We start from the raw sequence: 20,078 nt of genomic DNA on the forward strand, positions 1-20,078 counted from the left end.
ATGACAGCATGTGGTTCCATATTTACTGTCCATATCTGACTCCACATCAAATTTACTTAGAAGTTAAAAAATATATCTTGAGAGCCAAGTTAGAGTTTCAGGTTGCTGCATTGTTACCACTAACAAAGACTCTTCAATGACCCTACTAATTGGACAAGAAGTTGGTATGGTGGGAAGTTACTGCTTATATGGGATTTGACTAGCAAGACACAGCCCAGACACAAATAAATGATCACAGTTTACCCATGGAATTTATTATTTCACAAATAAATAGTTTTATAAAAAATAAACAACAGTACCTGACCAAACCAACCAAACACTTTAAAAAGATGATGATATGGGGCCAGATCCTCAGCAGATATAAATGGAAATATTCCCCTGAAGTCAATAGAATTAGAATGTTTTACCCTTCCTGAGGATCTGGCCAGTGGGTTATAATGAGCTAGCCGTTGCTTAGTGGGAAACCCAAGGAGTTTAATTTGATTTTAAGTTCCATTTTTTTAAAGGGCAAAAGTGTGACTTTTTTATAGGTAATTTGTCAAATTCAAGGTCCTTAACAATCTTTACAACTCCCACAATTGAAATTTTAAAAAAGGATTAATGGTATGTTTCTCCTCTTTGCATATATAATCACTTTGGGGTTTAATCATTTAATTCTCCCCTTTGAATTATGAGAGAAGGATTAAATGTCAAATATGGGTTACTCTGGGTAACTTCCTTCAAGTGCGTGGAATAAAAAGTCAAAACTTTAAGCAAGTGTGGGAGATGTTCAATGCATAACTGTGGGGGTGTCTTTCCCTTTTAATTATGGGGGATTGGGAGTGCTTGGAAAAGGTTTAGGGGGAAATTTTCAAAAGGGCTCGTAGGCCAGATTTTTAAAGGTATTTAGGTTCTTAAAGATGCAGACAGGTGCCAAGTTTAATTTCGAAAAGTTCCTAAGCAAATTAGTTCCTAACTCTCACTAATTTCAATGGGAGTTAGGTTCCTAACTCACTTGGGTGCTTTTGTAAATCCAAAGTGTCCAATTGCAACTTGTGGCACCAACATACTTTGTAAATCTACTGTAAATCTCCCACAATGTTTACTGGCAACATACTAAATGATAATGCACATTACAAATGACTGGAAGGGAACCCCATATTTGATATCTAAGCCAGCAGCTAAGACATCAGGTTGGGGGGTCTTTTTAGTCACTAGTTACACTGGTATTCCTAAGTGTAGCCACTGCTGCTGGATGGTTGAATAGGAATAATTTGCTTATTCCTATGAATGAACGAACCTTCAATCCATCCTGTGATCACCACTGTAATGTTAATGGGACTTCACAATGAAAAGTTCCACCTAATGTTTCACACAAAATCACGGATGTGGTGTATGGTTCATAGCTGAAGGCTCCATAAAGATATCTGCTTTTGTTTCTGGATAGATAAGTAAACAGGATTTTAAAAACAAACAAACAAACAAAAAAACCCAGACACTAAGGTAAAAGGGAAAAAAAGAGCTTAAACCACTGTAGATGCATGGTTAGACATTTCACTCTGGTTTACTGTGGTATTCAAAGTTATCACTAATGTGTGCTTAACCTTGAAAGTGCTGCTAAAAGATTTCAGTAAATGTATCCTATAAAGTATCTTATATATAGTCCCTGAAGATAATGAAATAGAAGAGGCCAAGAACTATTGACCTACCATGTTTATCAACCATGTACGAAATGTTTGACTCTGCCTTAGCTTAAATCACTGACTTTCTCAAATGATTACGGGCTTATAGCAGAAGATCAACAAACATGAAGTAAGGCATCACTAGGTTTTGAGATTCAACTTGTAATCAATCCATTCGTTGTTCCGGAGTGAGTGACTTAAATTGATTATACCAAAGTCTGTGACTTAGTGTAGCATAACTGGTTAATGGATGTGCTTAACCTGCATTAAAAAAAATGTAATACCCACACTGTATGTTTTACACCCGGATGATTAGAAATTACTTTTTCAAGTATAATCCTCAAAATAGATTTATTCTCCCATAAATGCAAGTCAGCCCACTCAGCAGAGCAAACTTGGCATACAGCTTTTGAGAAGACACCTAATACAACCTTGATTAGTTATTTTAAACATTGGTAGCTTAAAACCTATACTGCATACTCCAACATGAAGTGACAGGCCTAGCGATTGCCTGCAGATTTAGCCAGTACACTGGCATGATGTGCCACCTTGAGTTTAGATGCACCTAAAAGAAATGCAGTATAGTACTTGGAGCCAATACCACTTGATGGAAACAGGGAAAGTGGTGAGTTGACAGATGGGGAATTCTATAAATATATCAACAAAATTTTAAAATGTTGAAAGACAAAGGAACAAAGATCTGATAAGTACAAAATAAAACTAATTATCAGGAAAGCCATATTAATAGAAGCAACACCATCTGCACCATCAGTTGTGCTGAAATGCCCATGACCTACACATCTGATAGAACACTCAGCACCAACTAGTGCAGATGCCTAAGAAATAAAGACAGTTCTGTTTTGCTGAAACTCATCCTCTGAAAACTGGAGTCACCTTTGTCTACTTTGACAAGGCAATAGATGCAGAAGATGAATAGCAGTGTTGCTGATGCCCTTTAAAAATGTCTTAGAAAAAGCACAGTCTTGGAAAAAGCAAACTGTATTGGATTTTATTACCTCCGTTCAGGCTACAGGAGCCACTGCTAAGTTACTTGGAGGCAAGGGAAGGGACTGAACCACTAGAATAGTTGTAGGTGAAAAAATTATGCTTCAGAGACCCCTGGAGAGGCACGCTCTCCAGCAGCCCTTGCTATCCTGATATTAGTGCACCTACTTGCAGTTAGGCAGTATTGTCTGTCAAATAATGCCTGCCTCCTGTATGAGAGCACTAAGGAGACAAAGCAGGTCCGCCGTTATTTAACAAGTATTAGGATCTGGCTCAATTTAACAAGAACTGTGTGATGTTCTGTGGGTGCATTACCAGAGCATCCACAGAAAATAGCTCTCATGGATACATTCCATTTAATGTTTAAATAAAAGTGGAAGTAATTTTATTTTTTTTTAAAAAGTAACCAGAGAAGACAGAGTAGGAACATTATACAAAGTGTGGCAAATTGCCGGCACTGTTCTGCTGGGTCTCGCGCTTTCTCTTCTCTGGGGTAGGTTCAGAGCGCTATTGCTTGCCTCTGAACCAGTTCTTAATCATTCCCCTAGTGTCCTTGGAGGAGGGGAGTGGAGAGGGAGGGACCTGGGCCCGCCCTCTACTCCAGGTCCCAACCCAGGGGCCCTGGGGTTGTGGTGAACCACTTGACTAGCGGTTTCTTCCCCTGGGTTACTTCCCTCTCATACCCGTCAGCTTGTGAAGGGCTTCTCGCCTCTCTTCTATACAAGCCTGGTGCCCCTTACCTAGGGTTTCTGTTGTGCTTCCCAATCCACCGCAGCACTCCTCCAAACCTTCTATTTCTCTCTGGACAAACTCTTCTCTTCTGCAATCTGCACTCTGCTCCAATCCAACCTTTCTCCTTCAACTACCACCCCCTGTCTGACTGAAGCAGGGGTTTATATCCCATGACTGGAGTCAGGTGCTCTAACTGGAGTCAGGTGCTCTAATTGGCCACAGCTGTTCTAGTTAATCTAAAGCAAACCTTCCTCCCTTGGCAGGGAATAAGGCCCCCTGCTAACACTCTTATGCTGCCCTCTGGCCATGCTGTATCACAAAAGGTAAGACAACAGAAGCAGCTGTAAAAATCCCTACCAGTTACCACCAAACAACACAAAAATTGTCTCAAAGCAACAAAATAAGGAGAAAGTTGCTTCAGACAAAAATCTGTTGTCTGCTACTCCCAGCTGCACTGAGGAGAATCCTGCATTTAAAGGCTGATTCCCCTCCTCCTTCTCAAGTCATATCCTTCCAAGGCAGCCATTAAAAAAAAGCTTCAGACTGAACCAACCCACTGCTTCAAGGGTGCCAGGCTTGATCCTTAAAGAAAGGAGAGCTGCCATTTGCCAGAAGGCAATATGGTGTAACCTAAAATGTGTGGCCCACCCCGCAATGAGACACCAGTTAGGATGGTTGGCACTACTTACTCATTATGTGATCATATAATTGAAAACTTTATCCTAAAGCCTGATGCACCAAGGGAACAGAGATAAGGATGAGATTAAAGTGCTGAGCTGTCCAGTCTCAAGATTCTCCTATTGTAATTTTCTACATGGGCTGGTGGGGTGAGGAATCCACCCCTTCCTCACTCTTCTGAAGAAGGGGTCTTCACTGCTTTACTGGCCCCGTTAGCCCACAAAAATGACTGGCAACCTTTTCCCTAAGCAGTAGACTAAAAGACCATTCACAAAAAGGGGAAATCTGCTGGCCGCTTTACCCATGCGGCTCTGACCAGCACACACCTGCTCATACAAAGGAGAACTGTTGAAAAAGGGAGTGTCGAATATAGGAGTCCCTGGAGAACAGTGGTTAGCAGCTGCTGCGCTGCAGATAGACTGCAGAATTTTTTTTAAAACTTATATACAAAGGATTGAAATGCCTTGAAGTAGATTGCCGAGTCGAGGCCTCTGTATTACAGTGTCCTAGAGAAATGTTTTAAGCACTGCTTGGTAAGTTGCCTTTGTTGCTCATTATGCTTTAAGCTGAGCTTCAGTCTCGTGTTCCAAGGGCCATCTACAATTTAACATACCTAAGAACTCGTCATTTTATGTGGAATTGAAAAGATCAAATGCATAGATGTTTGAGGTCCCTTTGCTGAAGAAATATGAAGACCTACACCTTTTTGTCCAGTTTCTGTGTTCTTTTAAACTAGGAACAAATCTTTTCCGTGTTTTGTACGTTAAAGGTTGTTAGCTGGGGTAATGGGAAATAAATGAGTGCTTCAGTGAAGGTGCTCAACCACCAGCATGCATTTAATCTTTTTAATTCTATTTATTGTCTGCAAATATAGCACCAGATTAGATGTTTCCTAAAGAGTTGAGTTTAGTGTCAAGTATTCATCACTTTTTTGCAACTCTTTTGAGGTCAACATGAAGTAGGCCCTTGTACTCAATGAATAAATCTTTTATCATGACCTTTTAATCACTTCATCATGAAGAAGTCTTTTCTTTTGTACAAAAGGTTACTTCACATTGCCCTCATCAAAGGAGCTATAATAACATAAAGGAGACACAACAGTGGCTGCTACTGAAATATGTTACAATAGAAGAAAATTAATGTAGGTAGACCCAATGGACTAGGACAAGCAACAAGGACTATTAATGGGAAGTGCTGATGTAGGGAACTGGCTGTTAGCTCAATTGTTGTAGACTGCATACAAGAGGAGGTATTTTAGCTACATTTTATAGTGGGATAGAAAAAAAATTGGTTCAGTTAACTGGTGCAGTGGTGCCAGGGAATCAAGTCCTAATGGAAGAGCGTAGAGGACTCCTAAATCACAAAGCTTAAGGAGTTGGATGGGGCATGAGCAAGAAGGAAGTTTAACACTAAGATCTAAATCTATCTTCAGTTAATCTGGTGTACCTTATTCCTGTGGGCCCAAGTCTCTTCTCACACTGGCTTAAAGCAGCTATAATCACAGTGAAAACAATAGAATTTGCACTGCTATAAAAAACAATGTGAGTCAGAGCAGAATCTGCCCATAAGTATACAAGTAAGTCATTTTGACAGTATAAATCAAAGTTGGGATTCTAGAGGGCACAGTGAAATAGGTGTACATCCTAGGCCTGTGGGTGGGTGGGCCATAACAATATGACTGATGGGTTTGGAAGGGAGAACCTCTTGGCTTTCAGAAGTAGTAGGGAAAGCTGTACATGGAGCTTGAACTTTACACCAGGCAGAGCTTTGGTGACAAGCAGGCAACAAAACACACAATAACCAAGGCAGAATAACAGGTTCTGAGACAAAGTAAAGGACCATAGAGGTTGACACAGGTAATTCAGGACCACTGTGAAGTCTCATGCAGAATAAACATACACTATGTTTTCACAGTGCTCACCAGCATACACACTTCCTCCGGTACCCCATAGGGAGGTTCTGGGCATCCTAGTGCCTTTGGAGGGCATGACAAGGAATTCCATTTGTCACTGGCTGGTATATGAAAGGTGCAAGGTGAGGAGAATATTTTGTGTCCCACCCATTATATTGCATGCTGGCTGGGCAAAATCTATCCCTGTATGTCTGTAAAGCACTCGCCTTTCGGATCCGTATGAATAATGATAATTTCTTGGCTATAAAGAATGTTTTCTAGATCATTAATGATTTGCTTCAGGGTTTTTTTTTGGTTTTTTTTATGTAAATAACTTACCAAAAGTGAGAGGATGGGTAGATTTGTGAGAAGTGGAGATAAATACAGGTCTAAAATAGGGATGTGCTATACTTCTATTAGGTCACACTATTGGTCCAGCATCATTAAATGCCCTCAGCATGTTAGAGATTTGCCAGAAAACTTTGCACTTCCCCTTCTGAAGGAACTTAATTGGTAATAAAGGAAGAAAATCTTACCCTAAACAACCACATACAGACCATCTAATGCACCTTCTCTTCCCCCCACCACTCCAAACAGAACTCCAAGCAGAGAAGATAGCAGCGTCAATGCCAAGTAACACAACCGACTCCGTTGCCTTTTGCGGAAGCTCAGGAGCTTCCAGTCAGTCACATTCCTGGGGCAAATTGTTCTCCTGTTCCGCTTGCTCCTTTTATTTTCCATGAAGGCAGGACCTGAACCTGTGTGTTTCATGCAGCTTTCCTTCATAGGGCGCAGCAGCTCTTTTCTGTGCATGTGTTTTTCAATTATCACACCCATATGACTCAAGCTCCTTATTCCTCTTGCCCCCCCCCCACCCCGCTGCTCATTTCATCTTCCCCTTTGAGGTTATTTCCCTTTCTCTCAGGTGTGCTATTCTTTGATCCTATTGATTTTTCTCCTCTTTCATTCACAGCCTTTATTAAACTCTGTTCAGCTTCTTCTATATTTACTTTTTTCTTCTGTACTCTTGTCTGGCTTTCCCTTCTTGGCATATGTAGCTCTGGCTCCTTCTCCCCTTCCTCTGTGTTGCTTACTACCACATGTTTTCTGGTTCAAATCTTTTATTTCACTGAACTTATTTCCTTTCTTCCTCTGTCCATCATATCTTTCAGGCCCCCATGGCACATGCTTCTTGCTGCTTCTCTGTTCTTCAGCTCTCCTGGGTCTCTTCTTCTCCTCCCCGAAGTGGGTATTCACCCATGAGAGTTCATGCTCCAAAACATTTGTTAGTCTATAAGGTGCCACAGGACTCTTTGCTACTTCTCCTCCCCATGTCATTTATAAACCGATATGAAAGGAGCAGCTGATATTTTCTAACTTACTGTTCCGACTGATGCCTGTGTGAGCTGCATCAGCTGGAGGAGAAGATATGAAATTGAGACCAGTGCCATTTTCCCCCAAATGGTCTCATCACGTATCCTGATTTCCTTTTCAGTATGATCATTTCAGAGCAGCTGCAGCTCAGTTTTATGCTGCAAAAACCAGGTGTTTTATTCCATATGCAGTGCACATATTAGTATATATAGCCTGGAAGAAAAAGCATTTCTATTTTAATTCTTTACACACGGGGGAAAAATGTTTTGCCTTGGTAGGCTAATGCGCACTTCTGCAAATAATACTGTATAAAGCAGTGTGTGTTTTAGCTGGGGGCTGTATGTGATGGCCAGTGGAGTCCTGTTGGTTTCTTTCTTGGGTTTATCTTGCAGTAGAAGGCTTCTGGGTACACGTCTGGCTCTGTTGATCTGTTTCCTAATTTCCTCGTGCGGGTATTGTAGTTTTGAGAATGCTTGGTGGAGATTTTGTAGGTGTTGGTCTCTGTCTGAGGGGTTAGAGCAGATGCGGATGTACCTCAGTGCTTGGCTGTAGACAATGAATCATGTGATGTGCCTGGGATGGAAGCTGGAGGCATGAAGGTAGGCATAGCGGTCGGTAGGTTTTCGATATAGGGTGGTGTTAATGTGACCATCACTTATTTGCACCGTGGTGTCTAGAGAGTGGACCTCCCGTGTAGATTGGTCCAGGCTGAGGTTGATGGAAACTTCCACTACATGCATCCAACGAAGTGGGTATTCACCCACGAAAGCTCATGCTCCAAAACGTCTGTTAGTCTACAAGGTGCCACAGGATTGTCTGCTGCTTTTACAGTATAAAGTATTATATCTCATACACAGGAAGGTGTTATGTGGAATTAGATGGGGCCTAATTTTGATCTTACACCAGTTTTACACCAGTGTAACATTGATTTTAATGGAGTCATACTGGATTTATAATGGTGTAAGGTGAGTGAGATCAGAATCAGTTCCATATTTTTTTGTATTAAGTCATCAAATAACACTCAAAAAGAAACATATTTTACATGATAGTGTAACTAATAGAATTTCAAGTGACAGCAATGTATTAGGCTTTCAAAAGTAGTAATGTGAAAATTCTGTTCTGAATAATTCACTCATCTTAAATTGTTATGTATTCAAAAATGATTGAGCTGCATCTCCAAATATAGAATGGACTATCTTAGTTTTTAAATTAGCAGTAAACATCAAGTTTTCACAGCTATTCTGCACGGTACTTGTATCACATTGTACTGCTGGTCAGCTGAGTTGAGTTTGATTGTGAATTAATTAACACTCTACAGTAGATGTCTTTTTCTTGAGGTGATTAATCTTAGTGAAAAATGATGCATAGAGCAGTTGAGGCTCCAGCAGAGTTTCTAGGTGTGCTTTTTTGTTTAGGCTTACTTGACAGCCTTTTTTCTTGCAGATGAATTAAGTGTCTAGAAATGACTCTTTCTTATATTTATTTTGGCTTGGCAGCATATAGTTGTTATGGCTGGCAATATTTCATACCCAAAAGTGTTAATACTATCCATAAATTATGACCAATGGTATACAGTGGTTGTTATCAATCATGACAAGTAATTGATCTTGATTGAATCAAATAAATATGATGCTTTGCAAAGTTATGACCTTGTCATTTAACTTCAGTGCTGCAAACACATCAAACCAGTTTGGATTAACTCTTCATAAGTGCATATAGAGTTTTAAGAAATAAGATACTGCATCAGTAAAGGCCAGAATTGTTAGATAGATTAGATAGGCAGATATCGATACTATTCTATTCTATATAGATTTGTATACTGCGCTCATCACTGTAGTAACTGAACGTCGTCCTGTGGTGAATTAAGCCATGTGACTACATGCTCTTTGCTCTCTCATTCTCTGCCCAGGGAAAGAAGCATCTGTGATGGAGTGTCTTGTTTTAGTAGAGTTTTTTGACCCAATCTTTATCCCCAAGCTTTAGGTGGTCTTTTAGCTCTTCTGAGCCTGAACCAGGGAGCTTGAATATAAGAACTGAGACCTTGAACTTTATTCAAAATTTTATGGGAAGCCAATATAGACAGCAAAAGGGATTTGCTAGGCTCATGGTAACCTGTGTTGATGAGGAGGTGTGCTGCAGCATTTTGTAATATCTGAAGGTTTCTAAGTGTTGAAGGTTTGATGCCAATGTATATTGTATTTGCTGTAGTCCAGTTCAGAAGTGATGAAGGTATGAATAAATGAGGCCATGTTAGGATGGGACAGAGGCTCCTAACTCAATGATAATGATAGAAGATGTTACTCGCAGATGCTGCTATTTGAGAGTTTATTGTCAGTGAGGAATCCAAGAGTACTCCTAGATTATGGACCAAATTGTCCAACTATGGATATGTACTTTCGACCAAAGAAGCCTTCACCATGACTGCAGACTGTTCAGAATATTTTCTCTGACAATCTGCATCACCTTTGTGTTGCTCAGATTCAGTTGTAGCCAGCTGTTCTCCATCCATGAGCTGAACTACTCCAAGCATTGTGCCATCTTGGTGGTAGTTATGTGGTCATATGTGATGAAGAATAAGCATATTGTTAGACTTGAGTTCATATCATCCCACCTGTTCACCTACCGGTTGTATGTGGACATTGAAAAGGACCAGAAAGAGAACTGAATCTTGTTGGACTCCACAAGTAAGAAATGTAGTGGTGGAGGTGCAGTTTCTCATAAATGCTCATTAAATTGGTCTCTCCAGGAATAATTCAAACCATTTGAATGCATTACTCTGGATGCCTATTATCGCTCTCAGGTGAAAAAGCACTATCTCATGGTCCACAATGTTGGATTGCTGAATCTAGGTTTTACCAGGTCTAGAATGCCAATTCCTCTAATTAAAGCCAACTTCTGTATGAGCTTGCTCAGGAATAGCAGGTTTGACACTGGGCAGTAGTTTGCTAGAAATAATGTATCAATATTTCTATGCTGGATTTCTTCGATGCTGGCCAGACCTAGTGTTTGAAGGACGAAAGGAAGTTTTCTTCTCTGAATGGTGTTTTGAGTGTTTCACTGAGAAGTGTTACCAATTGTTCATTTCTCTCTTTTACATGCCACGAAAGGCATGGGTCAGAGTCACAATTCTTGGACCAAAACTCCTTTAGTTTGTCAAGAACTTCTCAATGGGTGAATTTATTGAATCCTTAGAATGCAGGTGGTCTATTGGTTGGTAGCCATAGGTAGAGTGGACCCACGCCATCCTGAGTATGTATAATTTTTTTTCAGTGAAGTAGGATGATAATTCCACTGGCAAAGGCTGCTAGGTTTTCTTGTCAGTTTCAGGAGATCAGAATAAATATGATGTGACTCAAAAGTGAGCAGCAATAATGGTGTTCAAAGAAAAAAATGTCAAATTCCTCTAAAAAAAATATTGTGGAGTCTTTTTGTCTCTTTGGGTCCCTGGGAGCCAGATCCAGCACTTAGTGCTGTCATTGGAAAGATTCCCAGTGGAGAAGGCCATGATCAACAGAACCTGATTGTGTGTTAATAACTGTGGCAGCTGTATTATTTAGAGAAGCCCCATTATCCTCGATGTGACTATTCATAAAAGCAAGGGCTACTCATATGGATAAAAGTTAAAGTCTGGGTCCAAATTCCTGCTGAATAACACTTTCATTTGTTAACAAAACACAATCATATTCTGCTGATCATGACTTTGATCCTGAAACACATGTATTGTTATCATTGAAGCTCCTGGGTGTTTGAATTTAAACCCATGCTTGAGTGCTTTGTTGGATTGGGGTACAAGTCCCCAGTTCAGCAAGGTACTTAAGTGTGTTCCTCACTTGGAATACTTGGTAGAGCCCAATTGAAATCAGTGGGGCTACTCAGGTGGTTTAAGTTAGGCATGGGCTCAAGCATCTAGCTGAATCAGGGCCCATAATTTTCTTAGATATACAAAGTTGAGCCTTTATTGATTCAGTGTCTTGTCTCTTAAAGCTCTTCACCCACATCTCAAGAGTTTATTCGTATTGTTTTAATATGCCTGCAGCTCTGAAGTTAAAATGGCAAAACTCATTTTTCACTTCACATTATATTCTGTTCACACAAATAACTCGTTATAGGATCATACTAAACTCCAACACTGGCACTGCTAAATTCAGTGTTTTTAAACCTTCTTTAATATCAGCTCCTGTGCTGAAGAGTGCCACCGAGTTAGGTTGAGTAAGCAACTGGTATATGCTTAAAAAGGAGGAGGAATTATCATATAGCGTCAAAAAAAGGTGAATTTTTAACTTCAGTGGAGATATTGATGACATGACAAATATATTTAGTAGACAGATTGCAAAATGGAATAAGGATTCATCTATGAGCTGAATCCTTGCCTTGGGCAATAGACATGCTGCTACTAATTTCAGTTTATTAACTACATCACAAGTTTTACTAATGGAGAAGCCACACATCTTTTAACACAAAGGAAAGAACTGGATATATCATTTTTATTGCCTTCTGGAAGTTCTGTCTCAGCACATTAGGTACTGATTCCATTTTCTTTGCACTGTAATCTTAGCAAAGCACATATCCTCAAGTTAATGCAAAGTAAACAAGAAATGGAAGTTTGTTATATGAATATTGATTTATTTTTTTGGAGCAGAAGGGTTGGGGTAAAATTGCTGTTTGGAATATTGACTGTTTAAAGCAAAGACCAGTTTCACCCCAGGTTAACCCAGCTTCCTGCAACAGAGAGAGACAAGGAATGAATCTGTCCTCAAGTGGATTTGGTATCTCCAGTTCATCTCCCAAATGAGTCAGTGAACAAGATGATTTTTTTTAATAGGTGTCTAGAAATGTCCCTCTCTTACATTTATTTTGGACCTCAGCATGTTGCACAAACTGTGCTCTCATTTGCATTGGTGCAAATCTGGAGTAATTTACACTGGAATCCCACCTGTGTAAATACAACAAAAGTGAGAGCAGAATATGGCCTTCTGGGTTTAAAACACATAGCATAGATAATGAAACTTTTAAAATGTTCTTACTTTAGAGAAGTGATAAATATCTGCTTTTTTCCATTGTTTTTCACCCAAAGGGAAACAAAAGTTATTTGTCACAATTACATTCTGCTGTCTTGATCTGATTGCATCATAAGCATGATAGTACAATATACTTAACAATTCCAGCATGTCTCTGATGGTATGCTGGACTTGCCAGTCTCATGCCTGTCTTTTATTTTGCTCGTTTTCCATTCTCTCTAACCTGTTATTGTGTACATGTGTATTATTCATAGTTTGTTACATATGCTGGAGACTTCCAATTTTATTCCAATTGCCTTTTCTCCCAGAGTCAAACAATTTTTTTTCCTTTGTATAATAAAAATAAATCTCTTAGAATGTTTTGAAGTTTTATTCTGGACTAGATGCTAGAATTACTGGGTGAGGCCTCATGACCTGTGTTATGCATGCAAGAGATAAGACTAGATGATTATAATGAATGCTTTGTTCTTAAAATATTTTAAATTGCACATAAGTCAATGATCAAAAAAATTTTCAAAATTTTAATTGTAACAAAAAATTGAAAACAAAGTCACTCTGTCACTGCCTCTAGAAGCACATCGGCTACAACCAACATTCCATATATATGACAATATTCCAATCAATATGCTAATAGCACAGCCTTCTTACTTCCATACTGTGTAGCTCTTTCAGTGGTGAGTGTTCATGGATGAATGAGAAGTAAATGTATTTTAAGGTAGCTGTTTTAGCTTTTTGTTATTTTTTCCTTTTTACAGTGTTTTCATTCCCTTTATTTCTTAATTCCTATTCATTTTGCAATCTGTGCTGCAGTAATGATGACTGTGTAAGAAATAAACCTATTTTAGTTTTAGATTATTTTTCTTATGTGAGCTGAGCTCAGGAAAAATCAGTTCTCTCAGCTGAACAGTCTAACAACCAAAGTTTGTAACTCTGCAACAATAGCGTCAGTCATTTGCACTCTGTGGGGAAGACAGTTTTATTTTCAGATTTGTGTTTTTCTTATTGGGATGACATGCAGATGTTATGGCAATAAATGCTTTCTATAACTAAACAAAATTAATTATTCTCTTTAAGACAGAAATTATCTGGCTAGCATCCTAAAATTTACCTTAGTGTGACCAGAGTGTAAATATTACCTATAAAAGTTCTAATAACACTGGCCTATAATAAAGATCTTCATAGCTTGGTGCCTTTTTACTTGAGAAACTGCTTCTCTCTCCATGCCATAGGGTCCCCGTGGAGATAAGTGGCAGTGGTCATGCAGAAATATGCTGCTGGTTTAATTTTGTGATGCTATTTGCATTGCAATTCAAATTAATGGGAAGAGCACTCAAGAGGCCCAGGATAGGCATTCTTCTTGTTGTTTGGTGAAATCCACATAAAAAAAAAAATCAATAGTGGGAATACTGCTTATCAGACACTTGTCTCATTTAGTTGGACGAGGAAGCTAAACTTTGATATGACTGGAGAAAATAATTGAGAGCATATGAGGCAATGCTGATTTTAACATATTTATTTATATAGAGCCAGATTCTGCCACTCTTTTCATTCCAAGTGCTATCATGACTTATACTATTCTCATTTAAATCAGACGGGAGAATTCACTGTGTGTGATAGAATTCAGACAGACTAAGAGTTTGAGACTCTAACTCAAAGTGCACATGCACACTTTGTACAAGTGTCTGGGTAGGGAAACAATTAAGATATAGCATAGGTCATTTAAACCATTGAAAAAATCCAAGCTAACAAGGTGATGTCTTTATGCTTCTTAAAATAAATAAGGCCTTAGTAATGTAAGCAGGGTATAGAATACAGTTAGAATACACAGTTAAAGGGTACTTGGATTCCCCAAAAATCTAGAGTGCCTAATCTTGTGATGCTCTGAGTTTTGTCAATTCCCATTGATTTCCATGGGAGCTGAGGACACTTATCACCTCACAACTGGTGTTGTTAGTTAGGTTCTCTTAGCTGTATTTTGCCCAAAAACTCCACTGCTGAGAAATGTTCTAAATCACTCCTTTCAAGTGAATATTTCCTGGAGTACATTACAGAATTAGTGGAGCCATGAAACTGCACATTTGGCAGCTTGGCACATATTATACTTTGTTTCCTTACATTCTGTTAGACTGGGCATTGAGGCATTGAGCTTCATGACAATATTTCATTTTTAGGAACCCCAGCAGGACTAAGATGTACCTTGACATACAGAAAATAAAGGACATTGCTAAAAACTAGGACAATATGTCGACTGAAGGTTCAGATCATAATTGATGTTTGTTTTTTTTATTGTTGACTCTTTGCTGAGTAATAGATTGTTATTCTAATGTGTTTTGTCTGGAGCTATTTATCTTAAAGCTGCTTTTTCTTTTGGATCCTTTGTAATATTAGTTTTTCTAGTCTGATTTCTCATATATAAATGCAGAGGAATTCCCCCCCTCCAGTGCTGAACGCCCTCAGATGAAAGCCTGTGTTCACTGTACAAATTGATGGAAGACTCCAAAGAGCTGTTTTTGAGAAGAATATGGAATATTCAGTAGCTGTTACATGTAGAATCCACAGCTGTTACTCAGTGCGCAGCAGTGGGAGAAAAAATAAACAAAATATTCAGAGAGGGAATATGCTGTCTATTTTATCTAAAAGTCCATGTTCAGAGTTCCTAAATCAACATTGCCAGCTGATGGGGAGAATATTTTGTAAGTTATCTCAGTAGATAGGTCGAATGTTATTTATTTGCCATAGTCGAGTGAGCCTGGGCAAGCATACATTCCATACTGGCACGTCTACATTTCATGTTTCCACTGCAATCTCCTCACAGTGGCCTCTCTGAAAAATACAGTCATGTTGTTGAATAATGCAGGGCCACTGTCCTTTCTTCACTTTCCTCCAGTGAATAAACTGATAAAAGATAACGACTTGATCATAATGGTGCAAAGGTGATCTGACTGTATTTAACTTTTTAAAACACAAGAAGTATGGTTACATTGCCCTCCCTCTTTGCTCCATCTGCAAGAGGCTTTCCTTGCTTTCTCATTCATTCATTGCCTTCCCTATACTTAGCAGGACATTCTTCTCTCTGTTCTCACTATGTTCTTCCCTCCTTTTCCTCAGTGTGCTCTTTTTCATCAGATACTAGTGAACTTCACTTCTCTTAAGTCAGTTAGAATTACAGCTATGGTGACTCGGGTGACATGTTTGAAAGGGTAATCCTGATGCAGTCTTCGAGCATAGTCACAACCATAATTACTAGAAGGCAAGGACTATAAGAAATATTTGCAGGTGCAGAGGTGAAAGGGAAAATCAGATAGTTTAGAACTAAATCTTACAACCTTCACAAAGAAAGCTATGAATATACAGGGTCAGATTGTCTGGTCTGTCTGGGCTGAGCTTAATGCAAGACTGGTGGGAAGGGACAAAAACAGAGTTAAGCTATCACTTCACCCTGCAAGTCTTGGGCCTGTCTTCAGCATAAATCAGGCCTACCTTGGAGCTCCCCTGATTTATGCTAGCTGCTCTTGATTCCAAAAGGGAATATGGATGTCCCAGCCATGCCCCCTTTTCCCTGACCACTCCCTATGTACTAGGGGTCAAGACAAGAGTGACCTAGGAGCCACTGCATCATCTCTATGCAACCAGAAGATTCCCTAACATCAGTGAATCTTAAAGGGGCTGGTTAAGCCAGCATTAGGCCTCCACCACAGTACAAAGCAGTTGGAGCAGCTCTGAGGATATAACTCGTATTATAGCAATGAGAGTTTAGAGAGTGAAATCACTTTCCACCTCCAAATATTTTGAATCTAGACAGAGATTTTTTTAGTGTCTCTGGCTATTACAACTAGTGTGAACAACCAGTCATCCTATTTGTTAATTTATCATTAGTACTTCTTTTTTAAAAAAAAATTAAACCAGCATGAAAGATTCAAGCAAAATGAGAAGATTCCTTTGTAAATAACCTTTTGTAATATCAGTTTCTTCCAACTGTAGGAATCATTCTGGAGACACCAATACCTTCAATGCAAAGCTCATAAATATTTAGATTGAGATTTTTAAGTAACAAAAAAGGAGAGGGAATTAAACGGAATATAAAATACCCTTCACTTTGTATGTAATAGTAGTTTGTGTAAAATAACTTTGTAGTTCAACATCTCTTACTAAAACATACTCCACTTAACACTTTATTTGTTACATATTGTGAAAACATACATAACTCGTAAATGAAATAACGTATATTTGATATCAAGTTTACAAAATTAAAATATTTTAAGAGTTTATTTTTAAAGAGTTATTGCTATGGATACCCCTCACACCATGCATGTTTTTCAATATCCTCTTGCCTATATTTTGTTTAGTTTTCATGAAAACAGCCCTTGTTTATTACAAGTACATCAACTCTTATTCATGTTCCCCTCCTGGTGCTATAGACTCTCCAGACACCAAAAATAATGGGTTGATTTTTTTCTACAGGACTACCCATAGAGTCATGGTGTTTGTCCTGGAAAGGTCTGTCAGGAAAGGTGACTGAACTAGGCCCTAAAATGGCAACAGTTCCATTTCCAACCCAATATCCTTAGTAATGAAGAATGTGGCGAAAATATAGAATATTTTGTAAATCTATCTGTACAATTGCTTCCTAATTGAATGTTTTTAAAGTTTTCCTTGAGGCATCTGCTTATATTATTTACTTATAATGTAGTAGCATCCACAGGCCCAATAAGGTAAGAAGAGAGGGCTGGAGTTCTGAAGGATTTGAGGTTCTCATTGGATTGAACAATCTTTCTGGATTTTAATATTTCACTAATTCTCGATAAACACCTGTAATTGGTATATGTTGAATGTGTGTGGTCAGACAGGCAGCTTAATTTTAGAAGTTTTCTTGGGGGAAGAAAAGGGCCCTTATATTTAATTTGTTTATCATTTGAGTGGATCGGAACCTGCAAGGAATTGTAGCTTCCCTAAGAAGAATAGTGTTTCTTTGGATCCTTTAATTAATTCTCTGTTGGAATTCAAAGGATACCCGGGAAAAACAAAATTTGAAAATATGGTTGTCACGATGAGAGCAATCTCTCTGTTAACCCAGTCAGGGTAATACCTTTCAGGGATCTGAGTACTTCATAAGACATTGCCTTTTTAATTATAGTCCTATTTTATTTTTAAAATTCAGTATGTTGTGAGGTATCCCACTCTCTCCAAAACAACATCCCAGTTTTATTAGAACATTATTCATTGAGAGAGATGGCTCCATTAGTGATATCCACATTTTCAGGTGCCCCTTTCTCACATGTTCCCTTTGGATTACCGTTATTATTTTATGATGATTAGATGTAGCTATTATATAGCAGTTCTTATCTGTAGATCCTCATGCCCCTCACAAAGGTGGATAGGTATCATTATTTCTATTTCACAGAGTGGGAGAGTGAATCACAAAAAAGTCAAGCCACTTTCTTCAATTTCTGAATTGAAATTCCACTGGCCACTGCAGCTTTAGGTCTAGTGATCTTGTTTTAGCTTTGCACAGTGCAGAGATAACAATTCCTGAAATTGTAAACCAGAATTGTTGTTTCACTCCTTTCAAATATTAATTATGAAGAAGGTGTAGTTCATGACTGTGTTTCCTTAATGATTTTGTTAATTTTCATTGCAACAGAAATCCATGTTGTTCATTCATTGTCAACTGCATGCAAATATCTCAGTGGTATAGAGAATATAAACGTTATTAGTGTTGCAACCATCTTCCTAGGACTGATTTTATTTGTTTATCTAGTTACTTAACTGTAGTGTTTCTTTTTTTCAACTAGGAAAACCTTTTATGTTTTATTGTCACCATCTATCTGAGGATTTATTTTTCTTATGAGGACTGGTAAAATAGGTGTAACAGATTGTAGTTGACTAATACATATAACATGATATAACCCTCAGATACATTTTAATGTGGCTAGGTAGAGTTTTACTAAACTATTTTCATATTTTGCAGTAGATTTTTTATAGCATCTTTGCATTCTGATTGTTCAGATAAAAACCCTTTGCTTGATTCTCATTATGTAACACTATCTCTCTCTTCTCATAATCTTCCTGTATGTCTTCCTAATTTTCAACCCTCCAATACTCTGCAGAAAAACACAGCACTTCTGTCTTTAGGAGTCAGTTAGTTTAGCCTCTGCATGAATACTTTTGTAGGAATATTATTCTGTACCTGTCTGTTCTCCTTGCTATTATATCATTCCTAATTAAATATTCTGTTTGTAACCCTCCATGATGGGCTAGTCAGGTGGCTATCATTTGACACATATCTATGTCCACTAAAAAGTTAAAGAACTGACAGTGGAGGTCCAGACATAGGCCTTTGTTTTGACTATAAATTGGTGTAAATTTGCAAGAGAACACATATTTTCTGCCTAGTCATTTTTATTGTTTTCTCAAACAAGGGAATTATTTTGCAGTAGGGGCAAGTTTGCCTGATTTTGGGGCATGAACATTTTGCACAGGTTTAGTGATTGATGAAATTAACTAACCATACTGTACATTTAGAACAGTGGGTTGCACCGCAAACGCTGTTTGTCCTTCATACTGCATTCAAACCATATTTCAGACCTATTAATTATAATTAATACTGACACAAACTTTAATTTAGGTAACGAGGAAACAATGTACGGACATATTGGAAGACTATAAATATTGGCAATATAATATGTTCTTCACACTTAGTACTGAATGACAGCTATGAATACTGGATCTATCTTTCTTGTTACAGGTTTTTCATTATTCTTATACAGCTTCATATGTGATTTATAACATACATACAAGGTAAGTCATTTTGTTTTTTCAATATAATATGATTAAGTTTCAATGTTTTAAAAGTGTGGTGGTGTTAATGTGTTCAAGTAAAAATGTTTACATTTTTTCAAGGGAAGTTTGGGAGTTAAACCCTCCAGAAGTAGAGGATTCAATTTTACAGTATGCGGCATGGGGTGTACAAGGAGAGCAACTGGTAAGAACAGTCATTTAAAATGTTATGCTAAACATAGTATTGTAATATATTGTGCTAACACTCCACCCCAGACAGATTACAAAGCAAAAAACAAATGAACAAAAACATAAAGAGAAGTTTCTGTTATTGTAGATTTATTGAGACTTGGGATTATAAAACCTGCAAGGACTAGTCTTGTTGTTGGTTCTGGCCCTGATTCATAAATTCATTTTTAAGTCTGTTCCTATTCAGCCAACCACTTAAGTATGTGCATATGGATGGACTTAAGCATGTGTTTTAAAGTTAAAGTAATTTGCTTAAGAGATTTGTTGAATCAGTCTTTTTGCTAGGCACTAGGAGAGGACTAGGGTTGCAGATGAAAAAATTTTCAGGTGCAAAATCTGTGGAAATCTTGGATAAAATGCAACACATTTGACACCCAGAGTGGACCTGACAAACAAGATGAAAATGCATTGGTTTCAGTTTCTGTGTGAAATTATTGTAAAGGTCAGTTAAAATCCATAATAACAATACTTTGCACATGTATATTGCCTTTCATCCTATAATCTTAACATGTTTTACAAATAAGTATTAACTTTTACAAAATCCCACGAAGTAAGCAAAGAAAAAATAATCTTGATTCAAGAAGCAGCATTAATGTTAATCTATATTTTTGGGGTCTCTTATGTGAGTTGGTGCATAGAAGAGAAAGGTTTAAGGAGAATAAGGAAAACTCAGTTCTCAAAATGAAGAAATCA

At 38.1% G+C, this 20,078-nt stretch overlaps 1 protein-coding gene across 1 annotated transcript in view; it reads left to right on the top strand.

Annotated features, from left to right (window-relative positions):
• Nucleotides 1-20,078, top strand: part of DPP10 (dipeptidyl peptidase like 10) — a 442,364-nt gene that overhangs the window by 321,224 nt on the left and 101,062 nt on the right. Inside the window, exons 6-7 of the mRNA XM_075069831.1 lie at nucleotides 19,105-19,157; nucleotides 19,260-19,341. Of these exons, the coding sequence (XP_074925932.1) occupies nucleotides 19,105-19,157; nucleotides 19,260-19,341 (135 nt within the window). The remainder of the gene's footprint in view (nucleotides 1-19,104; nucleotides 19,158-19,259; nucleotides 19,342-20,078) is intronic.

The sequence above is a fragment of the Chelonoidis abingdonii genome, chromosome 10, assembly GCF_003597395.2.
Source record: "Chelonoidis abingdonii isolate Lonesome George chromosome 10, CheloAbing_2.0, whole genome shotgun sequence".
In the NCBI taxonomy this organism is placed as follows: Eukaryota; Metazoa; Chordata; order Testudines; family Testudinidae; genus Chelonoidis; species Chelonoidis abingdonii.